General features: G+C 38.2%; 1 protein-coding gene across 1 annotated transcript in view; it reads right to left on the bottom strand.

Moving 5' to 3' along the window:
* The window catches only part of TBC1D22B (TBC1 domain family member 22B), a 129,747-nt gene that overhangs the window by 23,415 nt on the left and 81,145 nt on the right, over positions 1-25,187 (bottom strand). The window contains exons 10-11 of the mRNA XM_044675296.1: positions 4,901-5,007; positions 1,848-1,923 (exon numbers count right to left, since the gene is read on the bottom strand). Coding sequence (XP_044531231.1) covers positions 1,848-1,923; positions 4,901-5,007 — 183 coding nt within the window. The remainder of the gene's footprint in view (positions 1-1,847; positions 1,924-4,900; positions 5,008-25,187) is intronic.

Genomic DNA, 25,187 nt, shown 5'->3' with positions numbered 1-25,187 from the left:
AGAAAGAAAGAAAGAAAGAAAGAAAGAAAGAAAGAAAGAAAGAAAGAAAGAAAGAAAGAAAGAAAGAAAGAAAGAAAGAAAGAAAGATATTTGCCTCTTACTTAGTTTCTTTCCCTTGGGTTTTTTAGCTGGACAGAGCATTTATTAGTCTGGCAGTCTAGAGAAATATAGAATCTCTCTGATCCCTCCCTTTTTATACCATGACCTTCGAATATTTTAAACAGCTAGATTAAAAATCGTCTGTTATCAAACATTACAATGCCAAGAACAGAAGATGACCACCCCTCTTCAGTTAGGCCCCAGCCAATCTAGTGATGAAGGGGGGGCCATATAGTGAAAGTTGCCCCACTGAATCCCTGGAATCAGCAGTTATGCAAGGACAAGAGTTTTTTGAGTGCATTGGATAGCCTTTATTAGGCATTATGGAGGACAAAAATTTAATATAGTAACAATAACAACAGCATCAAATATTATTTATATGTTGTTTTTTTTTAAAACTCTTACCTTCTATCTTAGACTCAATATTACATATTGTTTCCAAGGCAGAAGAGGATTAAGGGCTAGGCAATGGGGGTTAAGTAACCTGCCCAGGATCACACAGTTAGAAGTATCTGAGGCCAAATTTGAACCTAGGATCTTCCATCCCCAGGCTTGGAGCTCTATCCATTGAGCAACCTAGTTGCCACTTATATAGTGTTTTAAGATCTGTACCAGTATTTTACATGTTATCTCATTTGATCCTCACAAAACCCCTCACTGTCCCTATCCTGATGGTGTTAATGATATAATATGGCAAACATAAAAAAGAAGCCATAAGCAACAGATTTAAGACAAGCATAAAGAAACAAGCCATCAGAAACTAAATATATAAGTATTCTACTTTCCTCTTCAAAGCATGTAACTGGGGTTGTGAGAGTAGTATCATCTCAGTGGACACTTTCTTTTACTTTTAAGTATCCTAAAGTCATGAATTAGATTACTGCATGACTCAAAAGCTAAAATAGGTTTGATGTAAAAAGCAACTGGTAGCCAAGGAAGATTTCTAAGTTGGACAGATAATTTTACTCTGATCAGTGCAATGACCAATGGTAAATTCAGAGGACTGATGGGTAAAGCAAGCTTCTTACCTCTCAAGAAAAAGATCAAGGACTATAAATGCACATATTTTCGGATATGATCAATATACTGATTTGTTTTGCTTGTTTTCACTTATCTATCATAAGGGAGGATTGAACTATGGGATGGGGGAAGGGGCGGTCAGTCGAAAGTCAGGCTGCTGAAATTTTTTTTAAAAAGCACCAATAAAAAAGGGCATGTTGTTATGTGTTAACTGGTTGAGAGAGTATGAACTTATGGCTTTGGAAATGGAGAGGAAGGAGTATGGTCTAAGAAATGCTGAAGGTTATGAATTTTTAGTAGTTCACTGAATGTTTTTCTTTTTCTTTTCTTGTACAAAGGGAGTCCTTTCCCTGATGATTTATGTTCCTGGTTTTATCAAACACTGGACTACTGTTTTGTTGTTGTTGTTTGTTCCTGTTTCTTGTCATTGCAAGGAAGGATACCATCTGAGGGAGTTTGGGTTCAATAAATGAAATGTGATGTAATGACAAAAGTATCACTAAATCATTAAAAAGATTAAAAAAAAGGAAATTGAGGAATTTTTAATAGAAAACAAAGGAGTAGAGTCTGTCACGTGATAAGCACTTTAAGCTCTAAGGGACGATGGCAATGGGATGATGGCAATGGATGGTGATGCTAATGGATAGATTGGGAAAGGATGACAACTAGAGTGGTGTGGTATTAAAGATGATTAGTTTGGATGGAAATTCAGTGTCCTTTAGACCTACCATCAATCCGGCTGACCAGCTCTTCCAGTGCTTGGACTTTCTTTTGGATCCCTGGCTGAGCAAAGGTGTAGTTATCCTGTAATGACACAGTTTGAGATTAAAAGAGGCCTACAGTCCTGCTGGGCACAGCATTACTCAAAAATAACCATGGGGATCACAATATATATTGCATTCCCACCCTTTAAACTGCCATTTAAATGAAGCATGAGTTCAAATTTTCATCACCTCAAACTATGTCACAAATGATCAATGTCTTGGGAACAATGTAATCTGGAGCATTGTTCATTAACACAGTTTAGAGCAAATAAAGAAAAAGAAAAGAGGAACCCATAAGGAAATATGTTAGCAATACGGCTTGGGAAGCGGAAAAAATGGGAAGGAAAGAAGCTTTGGGCTGATTACCATGATTTGGAAGACTAAAAAGATATCTCTTATAATATGTAGACACCATGCTTATTCTTCCTTCTCTGATTTTTTTCTGATATTAATCCTCTCACCTCTCTTTCCATCTATTCAAATCCTGTTTCATTCTTCACAGAACCAAAGGACCCTAGAAAGTCAGAGCTGAAAAGTATCTTATAGATCATGTAGTCCAAATCTTTCATTTTATAGAGTAAGAAATTTAAGACTTGGCTCACCTCACTGCCTACATTCTATCATTTGTCACAGCTAAATCAGTAAGATTTCAGCATGAATCATGCTATCATTCAATTGTAAAGAATAGGTGTGGGGGCAGCTGGGTAGCTCAGTGGATTGAGAGCCAGGCCTAGAGACGGGAGGTCCTAGGTTCAAATCTGGCCTCAGACACTTCCCAGCTGTGTGACCCTGGGCAAGTCACTTGACCCCCATTGCCTTCCCTTACCACTCTTCTGCCTTGGAGCCAATACACAGTATTGACTCCAAGACAGAAAGTAAGGGTTTAAAAAAAAAAAAAAAAAAGAATAGGTGTATTATGCTGCATTTCTGTGACTGATAAGATTTTGGGCTCCAGTATCTGTTTCGTATGGTATGAACATTTAATACTTATGTTGTACTCCTATGTTTCTGAAATTAAGACCCTCAAGAAGATAATCCCATCAAGCAAAATAAAAGCATTCTTCTGATACAAGCATACTAAGAAGCACAGTACCAGCTTGTCATTGTAGATTGTTAATTCTTTGCCAATGAATGAACATTTATTGCTCGCAGGATATTTTAGCAATAATTTTAATAAACTCTTTTTATTCCAGCTTCCATTACTTGTTGAACATATATTCACAATGGGCCTAAATCAAGTCCTACTTCCTACATGAAGTCTTACTCTGAAACTCTAGCCCTCATTAACCTGCCTCTCAGCTGGAACTGCTAAAATGCTTTTAAGTCTATGAGATATAACTTAATATACATACACACTCCGTGGCAGGAGAGGAACAGAGAGGAAGAGATGAGTGAGTGTGGACCTAGGATTTTTCATTACTGCACTCTTATCTGGTTGCTGTAACGACTCCCTCCAGCAATGCAAATAAGCATTTGCAACTTAGTCTTAGAGAATACTGACAGATGAAAAGAGCCCCAGTTATCTTGACTCAAAGGTGGGGTATCAGCCATCATGTAATAATACTTCTTATCTAGATAGGAGATTAAGAGCCCAACTAGGTAGGAGTGGATAGAGTGCCAGGCCTACAGTAAGTCAGGAGGACCTGGGTTCAAATCTGACCTCAGACACATCCTAGCTAGGTGTGTGACCCTGAGCAAGTCACTTAACACAAACTGCCAAGGCCTTGCCGCTCTTCTGTCTTAGAATTGCTACTTAGTACTGATTCTAAGATAGAAGGGGCTTAAAAATGAATAAATAAATGTAATTTCTAAATCACTTTTTAATGACTTTCATTCATTTATACTCACACACAGGCATTAAAATATTATTTTGTAATTTGAAAAACTACACCCTATGAGTAATGTGAAATTCAATGCTGAAGCCAGTACTAAAATGAAAGAACAAAAGGATGGATGGATGAATGAATGAATAATGAAAGTATATTTTAAATGCTTACTAGGTGCTAGGGACACAGGATATAGATACAAAAGCAAGACTGTCTTTGCTTTTGGAGACAACACATATAGGGGAGTAGTATTTTGTCTGGGATGTCACAGAGATGCTAAGTGGATCAAAAGGACAGCTTAGTGACATGTGATAATTATGATTTGATTATAGTAAGACTGAGAGAAAGCAGAGGAGAAGAAAGGAGGGAAAATACCCTGGAGGCAGGGTAGCTGAAGGAAAGATGAGGACAAGTGGGTTCTAGTCCACAAGTGGAACTAGGTAGTTTTGCTTGTCTTGGGCATGTTTTCTGGAGGTTCAATTTAGAGAGCAGAGCATCATCAGCAAGACAAAAGAAGATTTTTTTTTCTCGCTCCCCATCTCATGTTTGACCCCATGTGCTAGTGCAACTCATCTTCTTTATTATGGAAGGCCACATTTTATTAAGAGGTGCTAGTAAGCCAGACATTCTGAAGCTGAGTCCTCAGAATTAATATCTCTATTGATCATATCTTACTTCTCTCATTCCCCCCAATCTCTCTTCTCCCTTACAGCTTGGGGCAGAGATCAATTCACCACCAGTAACTGAAGATGTCAGTTAAGAGTAATTGAGTCAGTAATGCTCAAAAGAGGTGGGTCCAGCTGCTGGGTCAAGAACTAGGAAGAGACAAAGGCAGGTCTGAATCTGAGTTATATGCAAAAGATTGTTAACTAATGTGAAAGAGAACCTATAAAAGAGGAAAAGAAGGAGGCTAAGCCTAAAAATGGGGTTGGTGGTCTTAGTGAGAAAGGACTGCCTCATCCTCTAATGTCAGAGGGTATCAGGATAGAAAAAAGCATGTGGAGAATTCCATATATCGGTAAGCTATCCACTTTCCATTCTGAAATTGTTTTATCTAGATAAAAAGAGGAAGGGAGTAAATAGGAGCTTTGCTAAAGTGGTGATCCTGAATGAAAAGGAAGAACATCTAGGAAGGACAAGATAATAAGTAGCAGAGGCAAGTCATCCTGACTTAGACCTAGGGAAGCTCACCTGTATCCCATCCAGCAGCTTACTCATGCACCAAAAACTGTCTGCTTCGATGCTTCGTAGCATATCTTGAGATAAGTTTGTCACATCAAAGTTCTCCACATCCTCTTCTGTAAAACAAAAGGTGAAGAGAGTCCAGAGGACTTATCTAAAAAATGGAGAGAGAGATAGAATCTAGTGTCTTCATTGGGGTCCTCAAGTATGGGGAGAACCACACTAACCCACTAATTAAAATAAGATGGTTCAACCTTTCCTCCCAAGGACACATATGGATGACAGTTATAAGGAATTTGTTATTTAGGAATTTCCCTCATCTATATAAAGCAACTTTGTCAGACAGGGTAGATGACAGCAGTGTGGCACTGTATGTCATTAACCTAAATATTTTTAAATCCAAAGTCCACTTGATATAAGTGGACCATTCTACAAGCAGGAAAAGCATTTGCTATTTTATCTTCCTCTATTGAGTACAGCTAACTATAGTAGAAAAATCTTATGGAGTTGTTTGATGCACAGAAAGGTAAGATACTTCCCCAGAGTCACATATATATTAGGCACTTAATAAATCCTTGCTGACTGACACACTCGATAAGTATCACTAGTAAGGTCGAACCCTGGTCTTCCTCACTCCAAGCTCAGCACTCATTATACTATACTGTCTCATTTTAGGCCAAACAAATTACCTGACATAAACCATTCGCATTAAAGGATAGTTAATGACTATGTGATAGTCATTCCTCCCCATAATCTGAAGGTATTACTTCTCCTTGTCTGCCAGGAAGAAATAGAGACAGTGAGAAAGCTTTATCCTTCCTTATGGCACCTTTTGCTACATACTGTGAAAAGCTTATTATAGATAATATATAAGTTTTTCAAAAACTTAAGTTCTATTCTCTAGGTAGGCTTATTTCTTACACAATAAAATGGACACTTAAACATCTGCTGTATTTAAACTGTAATTAAATTCAGACATTTAAGTATCTTTCCAATAAGGCAGTAGAATAGTAATGCCTCAGCCTAGTTCCCCTAAACTACCTCAAAACAACAACACATATATCAAATAAAATGATGACCAAAAAAACCAGGAAAGGAGTGCAGGAAAACTAACAGAAAGAAATGAAGAAGCAAAAAATTGCTGCCAAAACAATGAATACATGATATGGGGTATTAGAAAGCAAGGACAAGTCTGTAGCAAGAAAGAACAAAATTACAATTATAAATTTGCCTCTAGAAGAGAGAATGAATTCATTGTAAGGACCTTCAAAGTGATTTAGAAAGACAACTGAGAGATATAAAGGAAGATGGGGCAAGTATAATATAAAAAATAAGATACCTAAAGGAAGAGTTTAGCAAGATGAATAAGAGAATTAGCAGAAGATGGTGAAGTGGTTCAAAAAGAAAGGAAAAATACATGGATGAAGAAGAAACAATAGCATTAGATAACACATTAAAAAATTTCTCAGAAATAAGGAAAACAGAGAGCACAGGATAAAAATTTATAGAATCCATAGGCTGCTGACAAAGAGGAACATAAAATTTGACACTGAGAAATGCAGTAGACAACTTTCAGAGCCTCACAGTCATATCAATCTTTCAAGCAGTTTTCCCATGAACAAGCACCATTTCAAATGGCAAAAATCTATAGAATGAGGACAAGAAATCAGAAGTTTAAAAGAGATGTACTATAAAAGAAAACAGCCTGCACTCCAAGATTAATTATCCTGCAAAACTAAGCATATTCCATTATAAGAAAAGATAACAGAGCCTCTGACATATAGATAGACTAAACGAATGAAATATAAACTTAAGGTAATCTAGAACAGAAATGTAATAAGGAGTAAAGGATGATTTAATTTTAAAATGTTAAAAGAAAATTATTAGACTATTATGGACTCTAAGTCATCTAATATCAATCAAGAAGTATTTATTAAACTTTTACTCTGTGTAAAATCATTGAAAAGAAAATAAAAAGTATCAGATCACCTAGAAATCTGATGGGAATAGGTAGGGGGAGCTGTAAATACTATTTCTTTAAATTAGATACCTCAAATGAATGTTAATCAAACAAAGAAATGAGGGGGAGATGCAGGTAAGAGAAACTCTTATCAGGGATACATCTAGGGAAGGGTATTTTTAAAGATGATTATGTCAGTAAAAGTAAGACAAGGGTATGGATAGGAGAAGGAAGGAGAGGACTATATAAGACTGGCCTGTTGCAAAGTAAGATAAACTTCTATTGTGTTTGGTGACAGCAGGAATAATAGATGGATGAATGTTTGACCATGATTAACTATACAGTTAAAAACAAAATATGTTGGCTCATATTTTGTTTTGTTTTTTTAAAGGTGAACCTAATTTGCATACCATAGAAGGAAAATAAAATCAACAATTATAACCTTAAAACATCAGTGAGATGAATTCACTAATCAAAAGGAAACAAAATAGATTAGAAAACAAAACCCCATTATTTGTTGCTTAATAAGAAACACATTTAAAGCAGAGATTCACAGTGATAGTATTTAAACTAAAGTCTTTTAAGCTACAAGTCTAGTACTCTATGTACCATATCATAGTTCCTCAATGATTCTAAAACAAAAGTCAACATAAACAAAAAGTGGGTTGGGGGAATAGTAACATAACTTTGGCTAATTTTGTCAATGAGAAAGAACACTAACCCCAATAAAAAACGAAAAGGGAAGATTCACAACACAGAAGAAAATAAGAAAATTATTATAAAACACAACACTGAACATTATAAAATATAATGTCATTTATGGCAAAAACAACCTGAAAATCTAAAGGAAATTGATGAATATCTACAATAACATCAAGTACTGAAACAAACAAACAAACAAAACACCCAACCAGAAAAAGATGACCTAGTTATTTAAAAAAGAGAAACTGAGGAAGTCATATCAATTTCCACAAAAGAATCTCTCTAGGTACAAATGAATTTACAATCTAATCTATCAAACATTTTAAAAATAAAAAAATTATTTCCAGCAGTAGATACTGTGACTAGTTTTGCTATAATAAGTATTTAAAGTTTGTTTGTGCATATTTGTTTTGAGGGTTTTATTCTTTTTTGTTTTCTTTATGGAGTTGGAGGGTGAGAGAAGTAAGAGGAAAAGAAAATAAATGATTATTATTTTAAAATAATTTTAAGAAGTTTTTTTTTAATTGAGAAAGAAGATACTCTCTGCTAACTTCTTTCTATGAGGCAAATAGCAAATCTGATTTGGAAACCAGGAAAGGATAAAAGAGAAAAGGAACTGTAGACAAATAATACCAATCAACATCAATTGGCAAAAATTTTAATTTACACATCGAAAACAATACACATGCATGAATATATAAAAATATTAGTTACCATTAAGTTGGATGACAGATACTTCATCAACAGAAAAACAATTAGCATAATAAATATAAAGAAAAGTATATTTATATCAGTAGATGAATTAAAGTCCTCTGCTAAAATATGGCATTCATTTACACTTAAAATATCCTAAAAGGATAGAAATCAAAGGGCCTACAGAATTATCAAAAGCATTTATCATAAGTTAAGGGACGGCATTATTTAAAATGGAGAAATACCAGGAGTTTTCTTAATAAAATCAGGAGTGAAGCAACACTGTCCATGGTCAGCATGATTATTTGACAAAGCATTAGAAATCCTAGCTCTGGTAAAAAATAAGAAAAATTAAGGGAATAAATGTCAGCCAAGGGAAAGAGCAATCATTTCTATTTGTTAACATATTGTGGTTTACTTGGAAAATCTTAAGAGAATCAGCTAAAAATTGAAAAAATCATTTTTGTAAAGTTATTGAGTTCTATTTGCTTCAGTCTATTTTCAGGGAGTTCACTACTTAGGTAAAATTTTCTACCTTCCTTCCTAAGCTATTTATTCTACTTCTATTTCCCCCTTATTTTATTTCATTTTTTTTTTACCTTTTGCTTTCTTTTTTTTTTAAATTTTCTATTTTAAACCCTTAACTTCTGTGTATTGGCTCCTTGGTGGAAGAGTGGTAAGGGTGGGCAATGGGGGTCAAGTGACTTGCCCAGGGTCACACAGCTGTGAAGTATCTGAGGCCGGTTCTGAACCTAGGACCTCCCATCTCTAGGCCTGACTCTCAATCCATTGAGCTACCCAGCTGCCCCTTTTGCTTCCTTTCTTACAGATATTCTTAAAGCACTTTGCATAGTGCCTTGTGGTCAAACCACTCCCCCTCCTCTGATGAATGGATAGTAGTTGTTAAATTACTCTTTTGTTCTAGATTTATCTCTTTGGTATCTCTTAACCTGTAGTATTTTTTCATTTTATTTGGTGTTTTATTCTGTTTATCCATATTTCTAGCCCCAGGTCTTATTTTGAGTTTTTAAAGATAACTTTAAATGGTAGCAAAACTCAAATAAAAAATAGAATAGTTTGTTATTGCAGCAAATAACCTGTCCTTTCATTTAACAAACAAAACAATTTCAGTGTAAGTTTGAATGGAATACTCCTCTGTTGTTTGATTTGTTTTCAAGGGATTGTAAATTGTGAGTAATTTAATTGGCACTAACATGAAGATTTACATGATCTTTTGAAGCAAAATTTAACAAAATAAGTTTAAAAACAAAAACATTGATTAAATCTATACTGATACAATGCAGGAGGCACTGAAAAAGATATAAAGATAAAGAAATTCTACTTTTTCTAATCATGATATATAATAATGATAATAGCTAACATTTACATAGCACCTATTAAGTGCCAGGCACTATGCAAAGTGCTTCAAAATTATTATCTCACTTGATCCTCACAATAATTGTGGGAGGCTATTATTATTATCTATCCCCATTTTACAGATGAGGAAATTGAGGCAGAGTTAAATGATTTGCCCAGGGTCACACAGCTAATAAGTGTCTAAGGCCACATTTAAACATAGGTATTCTTGATTCCAGGCACAGTTCTCTGTTCGTTGCACCATCTGGCTATCTCTAGGTACATTGCGACTTTCCTAATCCTAGTTTTGATATATTGCAGGTTGGCATAAGAAATTAAATGAGAATTTTTGGAGTATTTTGTGGAATCCATAGACAACACATGAAGGCCAGTGGACAATACAGAAAAAGTTTAGAAACTCAGAAATGCAAACTGAACCCAAAATTACAATAAGGCATTATAAACACTCCATAAAAGAAAAAGAATAAATTCAGACTTCTTCCCTGATCCGAAGGGAAGGCCTAAAGATTTCCAGATTGTGGAGAGGCACTACACCTCTAACCCCTGTGAAATGGAAGAGTAATTACCTAAAATGAAATATTCAGATAAGAATTCTTACTTTCTTCCTCTTGTTTTAAGGGATCACTTTTATGAATGCTAGCAGCTATTACAAATCTCTGATGAATTTTTTTCTTTCAAGTGTTTTATTAAAAAAGTTGTGTTCAAAGACACTAACTTTCAAGATCAAAGGGGAAAGGATTTTGTAAAAGGAAATCAAGTGCAAAGGAACCAAGAATGCAAATTAACACTTAAGACTAGCCTTTTCACAGGAGGTCATTTCCTAGGAGACAAAAAAAATGAATGCTCACCATCCTAGGTCCAGAGTCATGCATTCACACTGGTAAGGCTGCAAAGAAATGATGAATGCCCTCTGGAACAAAAAAAGAAATAATGCTAACTTCTTAAAATAATGTCAGAGCTCCTTTAGATTTGTACATTATTAGAGCTTGGGAAGGCCTCGGAGGTCTACTCTAATCTCATCTGTCAGATGAGAAAACTTAGGCCTAGAGATATGAAGTGACTCTCCCAAAGGCTTGGAAACTAGAAGCTTAGCTATCTGTTTTCAAGTTAATCTCCACCTGCTATATAATAATATGGAAATATACATAAAACTAACCTTAATCATCTCCCTGTTCTTGCTTAGCAAGAAATTTTTACATCATGAAATTCTACCATTGTTTATAAGGCTATCAGCCAAAGCAGTCAGGGAGGATAGCTGGGTATGATGCGTGGGTGAAGATAGCAGATTATCTTTCATTTCCAAGTCTGTACACTCCAAGTCCATCTTCTACTCAGCTACCAAAGAGATCTTCCCAAAGTACAGGTCTGGTCACGTTACCCTTCCATATGGCATCCTCTAGTGGCTCCCTATCACTTGTAGGATCAAATATAAAGTTCTCTGGTGTGCAGAGTTCTTCATAATTTGTCTCTCCTACCCCAACTTTCCAATCTTCTTACCTCCTGTACTTCTCCAGAACAGATAGGTGGCACAGAGGCTAGAACTCTGGGCCCGGAGTCAGGAAGGCCCAAGTTCAAATCTGGCCTCAGACACTTACTGGCTCTATGACCTGGGCAAATCACTTAACCTTGGTTTGCCCTCAGTTTCCTCATCTGTAAAATGGAGATACTAATAGCAGCTGCCTCATAGAGTTGTTGTGAGGATCAGATGACATGAGATTTGTAAGGTACTTAGCATAGTACCTGGCAATAGCAGGGACTTAATAAATGGCACCCTCCTTCCCTCTTCTATCTTTCTAGCTTCTTTTCTTTTCTCCCTTGCTCTCTTTCTCCTTTTTTATCCTCGATCCCTCTCTCCAAGTGTTCTTCTGTCCAATGACACTAGCCTCCTTGATATTCTCTGAATAAGACACTCCATTTCCCACCTCCATGTATTTTCACTGGCCATCCTCCATGCCCAGAATTCCCTCTCACCTCATCTTAAGGAAGCCTCCTGGCTTCCTTTAAGTGCCAGCTAAAATCTCACTTTCTATAAAAAGCCTTTCCTGACCCTCCCTAATTCTAGTGCCTTTCTTCTGCTGATTATCTCCAAATTATTTGTATATATCTTGTTTGTATACATAACAGACACAGGCACACACAATAGTCATTGCAGATGTATCCAGGCCACTATAAAACAGGCTAGTTTTCACAAATGTGGGAGGTGGGCTCAGTTTTCTAAACATCATTGGTTTAGATATATCTAACTAGATAAAATAGATATATCCTATTCTTTCTCACTTAAATTGATGTTAATCTTATGATTTTTAAGATTCCTTATAGCTCTAAATACTGTGATCTTTCAATCCTGAAGACACCAAGATGGATTCCTACAGCCAATCAAACAGCAATGCTCGAAAACTTTTACATAGGCAGGGAGTTTTCTGGTCAAATGCCTGGGCTCAGAGCCAGAGTGTTGCTTGGCACCACTCAGAAGCAAAGTAGGTCAACTCATTCAGAGCACTTACAATGCCTAGCATAGTCCATGATTTCTTTGGTGGAAGCGGTTACTGTGCTCCTCCCATCCTTTCCTCCATAAAAAAAATAAAAAAAACCTTTCTCCTTTGCAATTCTACTCCATATTTTCCCATAAATCCTCCATTGAAGATTTAACCAATTGGCTAGAGGTCTTACTGTATCAGGCACCCCTTGGCTAAAAACACAGAAACTTTCCCAGTATTCCTCTTCTTGGAATGCCACATACGTCTCTGTTGACACAAGATGGCAAAAGCAAAGTATAATATGTGATTGTGCAAAAAAGCTAAATAGAGATCTTACTATTTTCCAAATGTAGTTAAGTATGACTCAGGGTAACCTTGTCTTCTCTGGCCAACCCTCCATATGGTCTGTCTTCCAAGATTGGAAAGTAATCCTTTTTCATTGTCATAGTTTAGATCTTCAGCTTCTTTCAAGGTTTATTTAGGTGTTAACCCTGCTTGAAATTTTTCTCAATTCCTTTATTAAAAAAAAATTTTTTTTAAACCCTTACCTTCCATCTTAGAATCAATACTATGTATTGGTTCCAAGGCAGAAGAGCAGTAAGGGCTAGACAATGGGGGTAAGTGATTTGCCCAGGGTCACACAGTTAAGAAGTGTCTGAGGCCAGATTTGAACCCAAGACCTCCTTTCTCTAGACCTGGCTTTCTATCCACTGAGCCACCTAGCTGCCCCCTTAATTCCTTTAGTTGTTAGTCTCTTCTCCCTACTCAAATTATACAATATTTACTTACTTATGGTAAAGGATTAAAACCTTCTTTACCCATGGCTTCTACTTCCTCTGCTCTCACTTGCTTTTTTATTTTTTAAATTTTATTTTAAAACCTCTTACCTTGACTTAGAATTGATACTAAGTATTGGTTCCAAGGCAGAAGATCAGAGAAGCTCAGGTAAGGGCTAGGCAATGAAGGTTAAGTGACTTGCCCAGGGTCACACAGCCAGGAAGTGTCTGAGGTCAGATGTGAACCCAGGACTTCCTATCTCTAGGCCTGGTTCTCAATCCACTGAGCCATCTAGCTGCCCCTTCTCACTTGCTTCTTACTGATCTAGAACAGTGATGGTGAACCTCAGAGATTGAATGCCCATACTGCAACCCTTACACTGCATGTGAGCATCCTACCTTATCCCAGACAGGGGAGGGAGAAAGTACTTCCAGTGGGCTGCTGAGTAGAGGAGTGGGTAATGGGAGAAATGGCCTTAGGCCCCCTCTAGCATGCATGCCATAGGTTCACCAACACAGCTCTAGAAACTGGCTTCTAATCTTATCTCTTGTCTGATTATACTCTCTCCAAGGTTGTCAGTCTTTGTTCTTGACCTCTCTGCAGTACTATTGAACACTCTCTCTTCAGAACTTTGAGACTGCTCTCTTGACTCTCCTCCTGCCAGGCTGCCTATTTCTTCTCAGGTTCCTTTGCTGGTTGACCATCCATGTCATATCACCAGACAAGGCATGTTCCTCAAGGCTCTGTTCTTGGAGAGCTCTTCTTTTCACTCTCTACACTTTCACTTGTTTACCTTATCAGTTTCCATGGGTTCAATTACCTTTATGGAGATGACTCCCAAATCTATATATCCAACGCTAGATTTTCACTGATGCTTCAGAATGGCATTATGAACTGGATCTTTGAGGTTTCTAATTGGATGTCCCATAAGCATCTTAAACTCAACATAGTCAAAAAATAACTAATTTTCTTTCCCCCAAACCCAGACCCTTCCAAACTTTTCTTTTTCTGTTTTAAAGCATGATCATCTTTTCAGGCAACCAAGTAGTCAACCTTGGTGTTATCCTTAACTCCTTACTCTCATTCATCAACATCTATTGACTCTGTACTCCTTTCTCTATTTACAGTCACTACTCTAGTTAAAACCATCATCCTTAAACTGGACTACAGTAACAGTATAATTTGCTTTTCTCTGTCTCAGGTTTCTTCCCACTCCTAATCACCAATGTGATTCTTCTAAAGTATGAGTCAGACCTTCATCCTATTCAGTAAATTCTAGGGGTCAAATATAAAGTCCTCCATGTAGCATTTTAAAGAGTTTTTAACATTCTTGATCCTTCCTGCATTTCCAGGCTACTCATTCATTACTCTAAACCAGTGGTTCCCAAACTTTTTTGGCCTACCGCCCCCTTTCCAGAAAAAATATTACTTAGCTCCCTGGAAATTAATTAAAAAAAATTTTTAATTTTAAATTAAATTAAAATTTTAAATTTAATTAAATTTAATTAATAGGAAAGTTAAATGCACCTATGGCCATCACCACCCTCCTGGATCACTGCAGCACCCACCAGGGGGCAGTGGCGCCCACTTTGGGAATCAATGCTCTAAACTATGGTACCACATCCACTATACTATAACTGGCCTACTTGCTGTCACTCATAAATGAATGTTCTACCTGCTATCCCAGGTTTCCCGTAAGACCCAATTTCTGCATGAAATCTTTTCCTGTTTTACTACTATCTAGTGCCATGTCCCCCTCCAAGGTTCTCTTGTGTTTGCATGTGTTTTATCTATACCTATATATTGACACCTCATCTCTCTCACAGAATATAAGTTCTTACATTAGAATGTAAAGTTCCTTGAGGGCAGGAAATCCTTCCCTTTTGTCTTTGCATGCCTAGAATTTAGCAAAGTGCCTGGCACAGAACAAACACTTAATGCTTGGTGACTGCTCAGACCTCCACTGTGAAATGTAAACTAGAAAGTAAATCCTGCATCTGAGCACAGACTCTTGCATCTAGAAGATGGTGCTTACTAAATGTTTGTTGAACTGACTCAAATTCCCCAAGATACAACTGATGGGAACATGAGTCTGAAGAGCACAATTCTCAAGTTGAGATTTTTTTTTTTTCAGAACATCTGGCTAGCAGAAGAATGTCAGTAAGAGACAACTTCTAGTGGGCAGATGCTTTAACTTCCACCCTCTGACTGTGCAGTGACAATGGGACTGATCAAGGCTCCCTAAATTTGATTTCTCTATTTCTGATACAGTTCTTCTTTCTATGGCTGCACTGTACCTGCTTTGTTCAGCCCAGCCCAGCACTTAGGCCCTCTCTCACAAGTAAGTGCTGCCTCACCAGCCATGGTATGTAGGGAGGGAGAGTCCTATGCTTCTCTTCAGCCTGCAGGCAGGTGGGGAGACTAAGAATTTTATATGTTCCACTCAGAAAGCACACAGGAAAGCTGAAGAATCTGTGAAGTGGAGTACTCTGGCAAATAACAACAAGGAAAAAAGGACCAAAAACTCTCTGAAGTGGTTCATTCAGCATAAACAATCTGTTCAGAAGGATCATTAAAAATCCCACCAGAAGAGTTGGGCTATTCTATATATGACTGAAGCCAAAGGGGGGAGAAGGTATGCTAAAAACCAACGTCTCAAATGAAGGCTGATGCTATCTGGCTGCTGTTATAGCCTAGGGTGGCCAGGATGGAATTACAAGTAAACTGGTGAAAACCCAGAACCAGGAAGGCTTCGTGCTGCTTTACAAGTCAAGATTTCCCTCAAACAAGGAAACTAGCAGTTTGCCCTATGTCAAAATGGCCCACTTTGGGGTTGAGATGGACGTGTCATTTCTAGTTAATCAACTTTACTCAGCAAAATGAATTTTGGGTCTGAAATCTATATAGTTCTTAATGGGCATCTCTAGGTACAGGTCTGACCATAAGATGGCTCCTACTCAATAAATGCTAATAGTCCTGTTCTTGCCAGGATCAAACAAAATCCTCTGGTTTCTAAAGTCTTTTACCATCTTTACCTCCTACCTTTCCAGTCTTCTTGTACTTTACTTCCCTCCATATACCCTTGGACTCAGTTATGCTAGCCTGCTTGCTGCTGTACTCCCCTTTCTAATTTGGTACATGGATTCTGGCTATGGTACATGGATCCATGTCTAAAAGGCTTATTCTCCTCACCGCTGACTCCCAGCTTCCTGGCTTCCTTTAAGACTCAAACTTCACTTTCTTCAAGAGGGAGGGTCTTTCCAGGGCTCCACTCCACTCCTAGTCCCTTCTCTCTGAAATCATGTCCCGTTTATACTGTATTTATGTCAAATATATAGTTATCTGCATGTTGTCTCCTCTATTGGAATGTGAGCTCCTTGAGGGAAGGGACTCTGTTTTTACCTTTCTTTATCCCTCTAGGGCTGATTAGCACAGTGTCTAAACAGATAAGAGTGATTCTTGACTGAATTATTTTTAACTCTCTTACACATTAGCATATTATTTTGTTATAATTATTTGCATGCAACACATCTCCCTCCTAGACTAAATTCCATGAGGGCAGGACTATGTTCTATTTAAACACTGTATCTCACTCAAATGATGTGTGTGTTTATATATATAAAGCAGATGCTTAATTAATGTTTGTTGAATAAAGTCCACACTCCTAGGTTGGAAGGCATGAGATATTAAGTTTCTGCACTTCTCCAAATTATAAATTCTTCTATGGTCATATAAAGGAACCCTGTGTAATATTTGTCTGAGGGGAGGGAGAGAAAAAGTAGGTTGACTCTATTTTCCCACTATCAATCATGCTAACTCCCTTCTAGGACTGTGGGATGCTAAACAGTAGATGCTGAGGCCCCCAAGCTTCCCCCAGGCTCTATTATCATCAAAGTATCAGATTTAAGTAGCTAAGCTCAGCACCCTGGCTGAGATCCATTGATCAGTGGAAATAGCAGTAGTATTTTCTGGCAGAGACCCAAATATGTCACCTAGTCTCAAGACTGTTTTGACTATGTAGATAGGCACAGGTGATAGTTTGGAAAAAAAAAAGGTTAGAGTTTGAAATGCCAGGCTGGGAGATAAGGAATTCATTATGAACTTATTTACCCAGTCTCTCCAAAACAATCAATTACTCAATAAATATTTATTAGGAGTCTACTATGTGCCAGGCACTGTGTAAGCATCAAGGATACAAAAAGAAATAAAATACAGGCAAACAGCATACACAAAGGAAAGTATATACAAGACAAGTAGGAAATAATTAACAGAGGTTTTGAGGAGGAATGAAAAAATTTGGAATGGATGTTTGGAGAGTGAGATAGTGAGCTGATAGGGGAGGTAAAGCAGGATTGCCTAGTAGCAGTAAGGGCCCTGTTGAGGTTATTGTAACATAAATTTGTAGTGGATCCAGACAGAACAGTCGTATGTTTTTCTCCATTTTGTTTAGCTGCACGTGCATCAGTATAAAGGCAATGAATGGAGATTGTGGTCTAAGTCACAGGCTTGGCAGGTGGGGATTCAAGAGAGGAGGACAATGTAAAGTTGAACTGGTTCACCGAGTGGTCAAGATGAGGAAAAGAGGAGAAGGTGGCTGGGACAGGAGAGATGGCCTGGGAGGGAACTGAGAGTTCAAGGGATTGGTAGTCATGGTGTATGTTGTATGTATGTTGAAGTCCCCTAATATGAATGCAAGAGTTTGCAGGGAGAGAAAAAATTATAAGCCAGTTACCAAACTCACTGAAGAAAAGATGGAGAGTGACCTGGGAGTTTGTAGACAATTGCTACCAGGATTCTGATTGGGTATTAGATACAGATTGCATGAACTTCAGAGGAAGAAAGGTCACTGAGTGACAGAGGAAGAGGGAGCAAAGAATATTCTAACTTTTCTGCCTCAACCAGTGAGCCAAGGGGAATGAGTGAAGGTGCAGCCAGTCTTGAAAAGTGTAACCAGGGAGTCATTAGGAGAATGCCAGGTTTCAGTAAGAGCTGGAAGGAAGATAGAAGGAAGAGGGGAGAGGAAAAGATTTAAGGTGAAAGGGAGTTTGTTGCCAATGAAACAGGTATTCCAGAGGGTACAGCAGAAGGAGTGGGTATAGTTAGGATGAAACTTTGGGATGGGAGGGTGGAGGGGGATGGGAATGAGGAAGTGGATAGTGGGGGATATGGAATGGGATTTGGATGATGACCTAGTTCAAAGTCACTGAGATGTAAAGGGTTATGACTAGGTGTGAGAATGATCATCATGGAGTAGAGGGTGCCACCGTTAAAGAACAAATACAGCAGTAAACCAATAATATTTAAAGGATTCATTCTTTGATAGATGATGGTGATATAAACACCATCATTATTATTTAAGTTTATTTACAAGCCTGTAAACCTGTCTAAGAGAAGGCCTACACTATCTACTTACTAATTATCAGCACACTATGTTAACATGTAGTTCTTTGATGAAAATAAAACAAGAATCTCTGCCTGCTTCCAATGGATATGACCATCACTCAATGGGGATACTATAGTTTATTTATTTATTTGCCATTAACAAAGAATTTTCATATATATTCTTGCATTAGAGAAGTATGCACATGAGACTTGGGGGGAAGGGTCACTACAGGCCAACAAGCAAAGGAAAGGTTACTCTAAAAAAGAGAATAAAGTAAAAATCAATATTTACAGATGGGCAGAACAGCTTCTATTTCAGGCTTGGAGAATCCTATTTGCAGGGGTCGGTAACCTCTTTGGCCGTGAGAGCCATAAACGCCACATTTTTTAAAATGTAATTTCGTGAGAGCCATACAGTGCTCACAGTGCGCTCCTGTAACAGCGCCTGAAAAAAAAAATTGACTTTGTGGCTCCTGCAGAAAGAGCCATATCTGGCCCTCAAAAGAGCCAGATATGGCTCGAGAGCCATATGTTGCCAACGGCTGCTATTTGGCTAACTAGGCATGCAGTAGGCCATTGTTTTGGAGCCCTCTAGTGGCCAGCCCTGGGGAAGGCACTGAGTTTCTTAGTCAATCCATAACATCAATAGTTATAGTATATGACAAAGAGAAATCAGTCTGCTGGGTCCTTCATGAAAAATGCTTTTCCTAAGGTGCAAGAGATATATTACTGCCATTCTCTGAGGAGAAAAGGCTGCAACCAACAGGGCAAAGTGTGTAGGAGAACGGGAGTGTTTAATAGCTGTCACTGTGTTGGCCATTCAAAGGAAAAAGGCTTTAAGTAAATAAACCATAATTTCTCACATACACTTCTATAAATTGTCATCAGGGGTCATAAAGGTGACATCTCCAGTTCAGTCCAGTTGTAGAGAAGCTTTATAATAGGAATTCACATCTTTACTCTGGGCTAGATGCCTTCATTTTAGAAATGAGGGGTCGAACTTACATGACCTCTAAAGTTTTCTTCAGTTCTATGATTTTATCTTTGCGAATTGTTAGCATTTATAATTTTGTTAACTGACATGCACAGAATTATCTGTTACTTCGTATAAGCAATCTGCATTAGGGGTTGGTTTGTTTGTTTGGTATGCACACTGAGGCTCTCAGAACCCTGAAGAAGCCTTACACAAATACCTGAACCATTTGTAGCCCAGGTGAGAGGGCAGAGCCAGATTTGGTACCTAAAGAAATGTTTACTGATGGTTACAATATGAAGGACACATTTATTAAGTACCCACTGTGTTATCAGTCACTACTGAAGGAGAAAGCTACTCATGTATGATGATGGAGCTAAAAACAGGATAGGTAGGGGGCAGCTGGGTAGCTCAGTGGATTGAGAGTCAGGCCTAGAGACGGAAGGTCCTGGGTTCAAATCCGGCCTCAGACACTTCCCATCTGTGTGACCTTGGGCAAGTCACTTGACCCCCATTGCCCACCCTTACCACTCTTCCACCTATGGGCCAATATACAGAAGTTAAGGGTTTAAAAAAATAAAAAAAAAACAAACAGGATAGGTGATTGGGAGGCTTTTTTTGCATACAGACTGTCTTAATTTTGCAGCTATAGAGAGCCTATTTCAGACTCAAACTGAGTTTGAAGTATTTACTCATGGGCTTAGATTGCTACAAGCCAGGCTGGCCTGTCTTCAGTTTCCCAGCTGCCCACAATTATGTGCTATTTCATATTAAGTTCTGTTAATAAGCATTTAATGAGCCAGTATGTGAGTGTCTAAGTGAGCAATGTACTAAGAGGTTTAGGTTCTGATTCTGGTTCTACCATTAACTGACTACATAACCTTTGGCAAGTCATTTTCCCACTCTAGGCTTCAGGCTCCTCATTTATAAAATAACGAGGTTCTAACTCTTAACATCTAACAAACTGATAGAAGACCAACTTATGTCAAACCAGATAGTAATATGAAAAAATCAGATAAATCTGATATTAAAGCATTGATTCAAGTGACATCAGCAGGTACCTGCCCCAAAGGCAGACCGAGTATGTCTTAATCTTATGAAATAGCCTGCTCACATGACAAAATGCTACAAAGCCAATTAAGTCAGTGACCTCTCAAAAATATGGCATCCCAGGATTATCTATTCAAACCAAAATATAGTTGCATGTTGCCCCCTACTTCCCATCTACAAACATTTATAGAGAGACTGCAAAGATACAAAGCTCCTGTCCTCAAGGAGTTTACAATTTAACTGGGGAAAGAGGCATATATGTTTTGCTAAAGTAGCATATTGGTGAATGAAGGCCTACTAAAGGAAGTATGATTTCTTATATTCTTTTTCTGACTTAAAAATAAAAAATTTATTAATAGAATTTATTTTCAGGTATCCCGGCTCCTTCCTCCTCTCCCTGCCCTATAGAAGATATCAACCAGCAAACAGATATTTATATAGATTATGTCTTTTGTGTTTCCATTTTTCAGTTTATTCTTTGGAGGTGAACATTCACAAGTTATTCTTGAAATATTAAATTTGAAGCAGTATATAATATTCTCTGGGTTCTACTTGTTTCACTTCATTATATCATGTAGTTCTTTCCAAGTTGTTTTTTTTTTAAACCCTTCCCCTCACCAACACCGTGTATTGATTCTAAGGCAGAAGAGCAGTAAGGGCTAGGCAATAGGGGGTTAAGTGACTTGCCCAGGGTCACACAGGTAGGAAGTGTCTGAGGCCAGATTTGAACCTAGGACCTCCCATCTCTAGGCCTGGCTCTCAATCCACTGAGCCACTCAGCTGCCCCTCTTTCCAAGTTAAAAAAAAAAAATTAATCTGCTCACTGTTTTTTAAGGTGCAGTAGTACTCTATCACAATCATATACCACAATTTGTCCACCCATTCCCCAATTGATGGGCATCCCCTCAATTTCCAATTCTTGCCACCATGAAGAGAGCTGCTATAAATATTTTGGAACAAATAGGTTCTTTTCCTCTTTCTCTGATCTCCTTGGGAAACAGACTCAGCAATAATATTGTTGGGTCTAGGGTAAACACAGTTTTAAAACCCTAGGGCAATTTGTCATGTTCTTAAAGAGGATTTGCTCTTTTTCCTTTCTTTTGCATTTTTAAAAAAATGAAGTTTTTAAAAACAAATATATAATGGTTTCCCTTCACTATATAGAAGATCACTAGCCTGTCCCTAAAGATGTCCAAAGCTAGACCAATAGTTCTTAAGTATATTTATATCCTATGCTCTCTCTGCCAAGTCTCTGAAGTTTTGAGTGCCTAGGGATGCCTAGGTAAGTAAACCTGCCATGGAGGACCCTCCCATTATGCTTTTAAGACCACCTACTGTTCTTGATTTTGAGGTAGTTGCTATGGGAATACAAAGGGCTTGTGGGCACTGCAAGCAGTGGGGACAAATGCAGTTGGTTCACTGACATATGTCATCCCAGACAACTAGGGATGCTGCTATCAGCCTCAGTTGTTGAAAGGCTGGTGGCATGGCTGACCGTGGGTAATGTTTCTCAGACCCTTACATCCTTCTAGCATTTAAGTCTGTAGGATCAATGAAAAAGTTTGTAGGTGGGCCACTGGAGGAAGACATTATGAGAAACTGCTAGGAGAGAATAAGACTTTGACAAGATGAGCAGAGTAGAGGTTGCTTTGAAAAAATGCCAGTTCCCTTCACAGATAAGTGACAACTTTTACACATCTCGATGATTGTCATAGGTGGATGAGATGTTAGTGATTACCTGGCTATATCTCTAGACAGGCTATTTCTCTAAGCATTATATAAAATAATCCCTCAACTCCAGAAGTACAGGACTCCTATTACTGTCACGAATGGATATGATTTTCTTAGGAAATCCAGAGACTAGGGTTCTAGTACTGGCCCTACCACTGACTATAGGTTGGCTAAGAACCTTCACCTGCTCTGTCTATTTGCTGTCCTGGGATAGGCATCATCAAGCAGGTGCTGCAGGGCTGGCCTGAGCATTAAGAGGAATCATTTTGTCTCCTTGCTTAGTCATGATCCATCCTTCTCAAGATGATACCACCATAAAGCAAGCTGGAGTGTTACTTGAGAGGAATGGCAAGCAAAACAGAGTGTAGGTGGAGAGGTCTCTCACAGACACCTATGAAGGCCATGCTCAAGGAAATGAAAGGAAGGATTACACTTAGCCTGCCTCAAAATGGAAAGATTAAGGTGCTAATTGGGATGGCAGGCAACAAGCTTTATTAAGTGATGACTATATCCTAAGGTACTGTGTGGAGATGCTGGGGAATGAAACTTTGGTGAGTGTATTGAAGAACAGAAAAAAAACTAACAATACTGGTTCCCCATCACAAAGGTCCTGACCCATCTCTGGTCTATTTTAGGGATAGAGCAAAGAGGCTAAGTGACCATTCAAGATCTCACAAGCTGAAAACAGTAGTGCCAAATGGGAACCCCATTCCTGACTCCAAATTCAGTGCTCTTTTCGTTACTGTTTTGGGAAAATGCTATGTCCTAAACAGAGATTTTCAGGGCCTCTGTAAAAGGATTTTCCAGTCAGGTAGAAGGGAAGGGGAAAGGAAATAAGCATTTATTAAGTATGTGCCAGGAACAGTGCACTTTACAAATATGTTCTCTCATTTGATCTTTGTGAGTCTATCTGATGAAGCTAATTTTCTGCTGCTGCTTGGATAGATACAACCTTTGACAGACCTTGTCCAAGGACAGGCAGTCAGGTGTAGAACATAGAATGATGGTCTTCCTTTTTTTTTTTTTTTTTAAACTCTTACCTTCCATCTAAGAATCAATATTGTGTATTGGTCCCAAGGCAGAAGAGCAGTAAAGGCTAGGAATTGGGACTTAAGTGTCTTGCCAGGGTCACATAGCCAGGAGGTGTCTGAAGCCAAATTGAACCCAGGAACTTCCTTCTCTGGGCCTGGCTCTCTATCCACTGAGTCACATGTCTTCTTAACTTTAAGACCAGCATTTTTGGGGCAGCTAGGTATTGGACAAAAAAAAAAAAAAAAGACATGCTTAAATCTCACCTCCAACACTTAAGTCTTTGTGCCAACCTGGGCAAGTCTCAACCTCTATGAGCTTTAATTTCCTCATTTGTAAAATGAGGGCTAATCATATTTACACCTCACAGTGTGCCTCTAAAGCCAAATGGTGTATATTTTGTATTCAAGTCATTTACCCATTTTGAATTTATGTTGGTATAGGGTGTGAGATGTTGATCTAAACCTAAACTCTCCCATTACTATTTTCCTATTTTCCCAACAGTTTTTATCAAATAGTGGATTTTTGTCCCCCAAACTGGGATCTTTGGGTTTATCAAAGCTTGCTGAGGTCATTTACCCCTTACTCTATTCCACTGATCCTCCCTTTTTCTCTTAGCTAGTACTATATATATATGTATATATATTTTAAAACCCTTACCTTCCACCTTAGAATCAGTACTGTGTACTGGTTCCAAGACAGAAGAGCGGTAAGGGTAGGCAATGGGGGTCAAGTGACTTGCCCCGGGTCACACAGCTGGGAAGTGTCTGAGGCCAGATTTGAACCTAGAACCTCCCATCTCTAGGCCTGGTTCTCACTCCACTGAGCTACCCAGCTGCCCCCCAGTACTATATTGTTTTGACGAACACTGCTTTATAGTACAATTTAAGATCTGGTACTCCTAGGCCCTCATCCTTCACATTTTTTTCATTATTTCTCTTGATATTCTTGATAATTTGTTCTTCCAGATGAACTTTGCTGTAGTTTTTTCTAATTCTATAAGTTTCTTTGTAGTTTGATAGATATGACACTAAATAAGTAAATTAATTTGGGTAGGATTGTCATTTTTATTATATTAGCTCATCCTACCCATGAGCAATTAATGTTTTTCCAATTATTTAGATCTAGGTTTTTCTCTTCTTTTTTAAAAAATATTTATTAATATTCATTTTTAACATGGTTACATGATTCATGCTACTTTCCCCTTCACCTCCTGCACTCCCCCCACCCATGGCCGACGCACATTTCCACTGGTTTTATCATGTGTCATTGATCAAGACCTATTTCCAAATTGTTGATAGTTGCATTGGTGTGGTAGTTTTGAGTCTACATCTCCAATCATGTCCAACCCAACCCATGCGTTCAAGCAGTTGTTTTTCTTATGTGTTTCCTCTGCTGCAGTTCTTCCTCTGAATGTGGGTAGTGTTCTTTTCCATAAATCCCTCAGAGCTGTCCTGTGTCATTGCATTGCTGCTAGTACAGACATCCATTACATTCTATTTTACCACAGTGTATTGGTCTCTGTGTACAATGTTCTTCTGGCTCTGCTCCTTTCGCTCTGCATCAATTCCTGGAGGTCTTTCCAGTTCACCTGGAATTCCTCCAGTTTATTATTCCTTTGAGCACAATAGTATTCCATCACCTGCATATACCACAATTTGTTCAGCCATTCCCCAATTGAAGGACATACCCTCATTTTCCAGTTTTTTGCCACCACAAAAAGGGCAGCTATAAATATTTTCGTACAAGCCTGTTTATCTATGATCTCTTTGGGGTATAAACCCAACAATGGTATGGCTGGATCAAAGGGCAGGCATTTTTTTATAGCTCTTTGAGCATAGTTCCAAACTGCCAGCCAGAAAGGTTGGATCAGTTCACAACTCCACCAGCAATGCATTAATGTCCCAGTTTTGCCACATCCCCTCCAGCATTCATTACTCTCCCCTTCTTTCATTTTAGCCAATCTGCTAGGTGTGAGGTGATACCTCAGAGTTGTTTTGATTTGCATTTCTCTAATTATTAGAGATTTAAAGCACTTTCTCATGTGCTTATTGATACTTTTGATTTCTTTACCTGAAAATTGCCTATTCATGTCTCTTGCCCATTTATCAATTGGGGAATGGCTTGATTTTTTATACAATTGCT

The sequence above is a fragment of the Gracilinanus agilis genome, chromosome 4, assembly GCF_016433145.1.
Source record: "Gracilinanus agilis isolate LMUSP501 chromosome 4, AgileGrace, whole genome shotgun sequence".
NCBI lineage: Eukaryota > Metazoa > Chordata > Mammalia > Didelphimorphia > Didelphidae > Gracilinanus > Gracilinanus agilis.
This window is presented reverse-complemented; position numbering and strand designations above follow the sequence as displayed.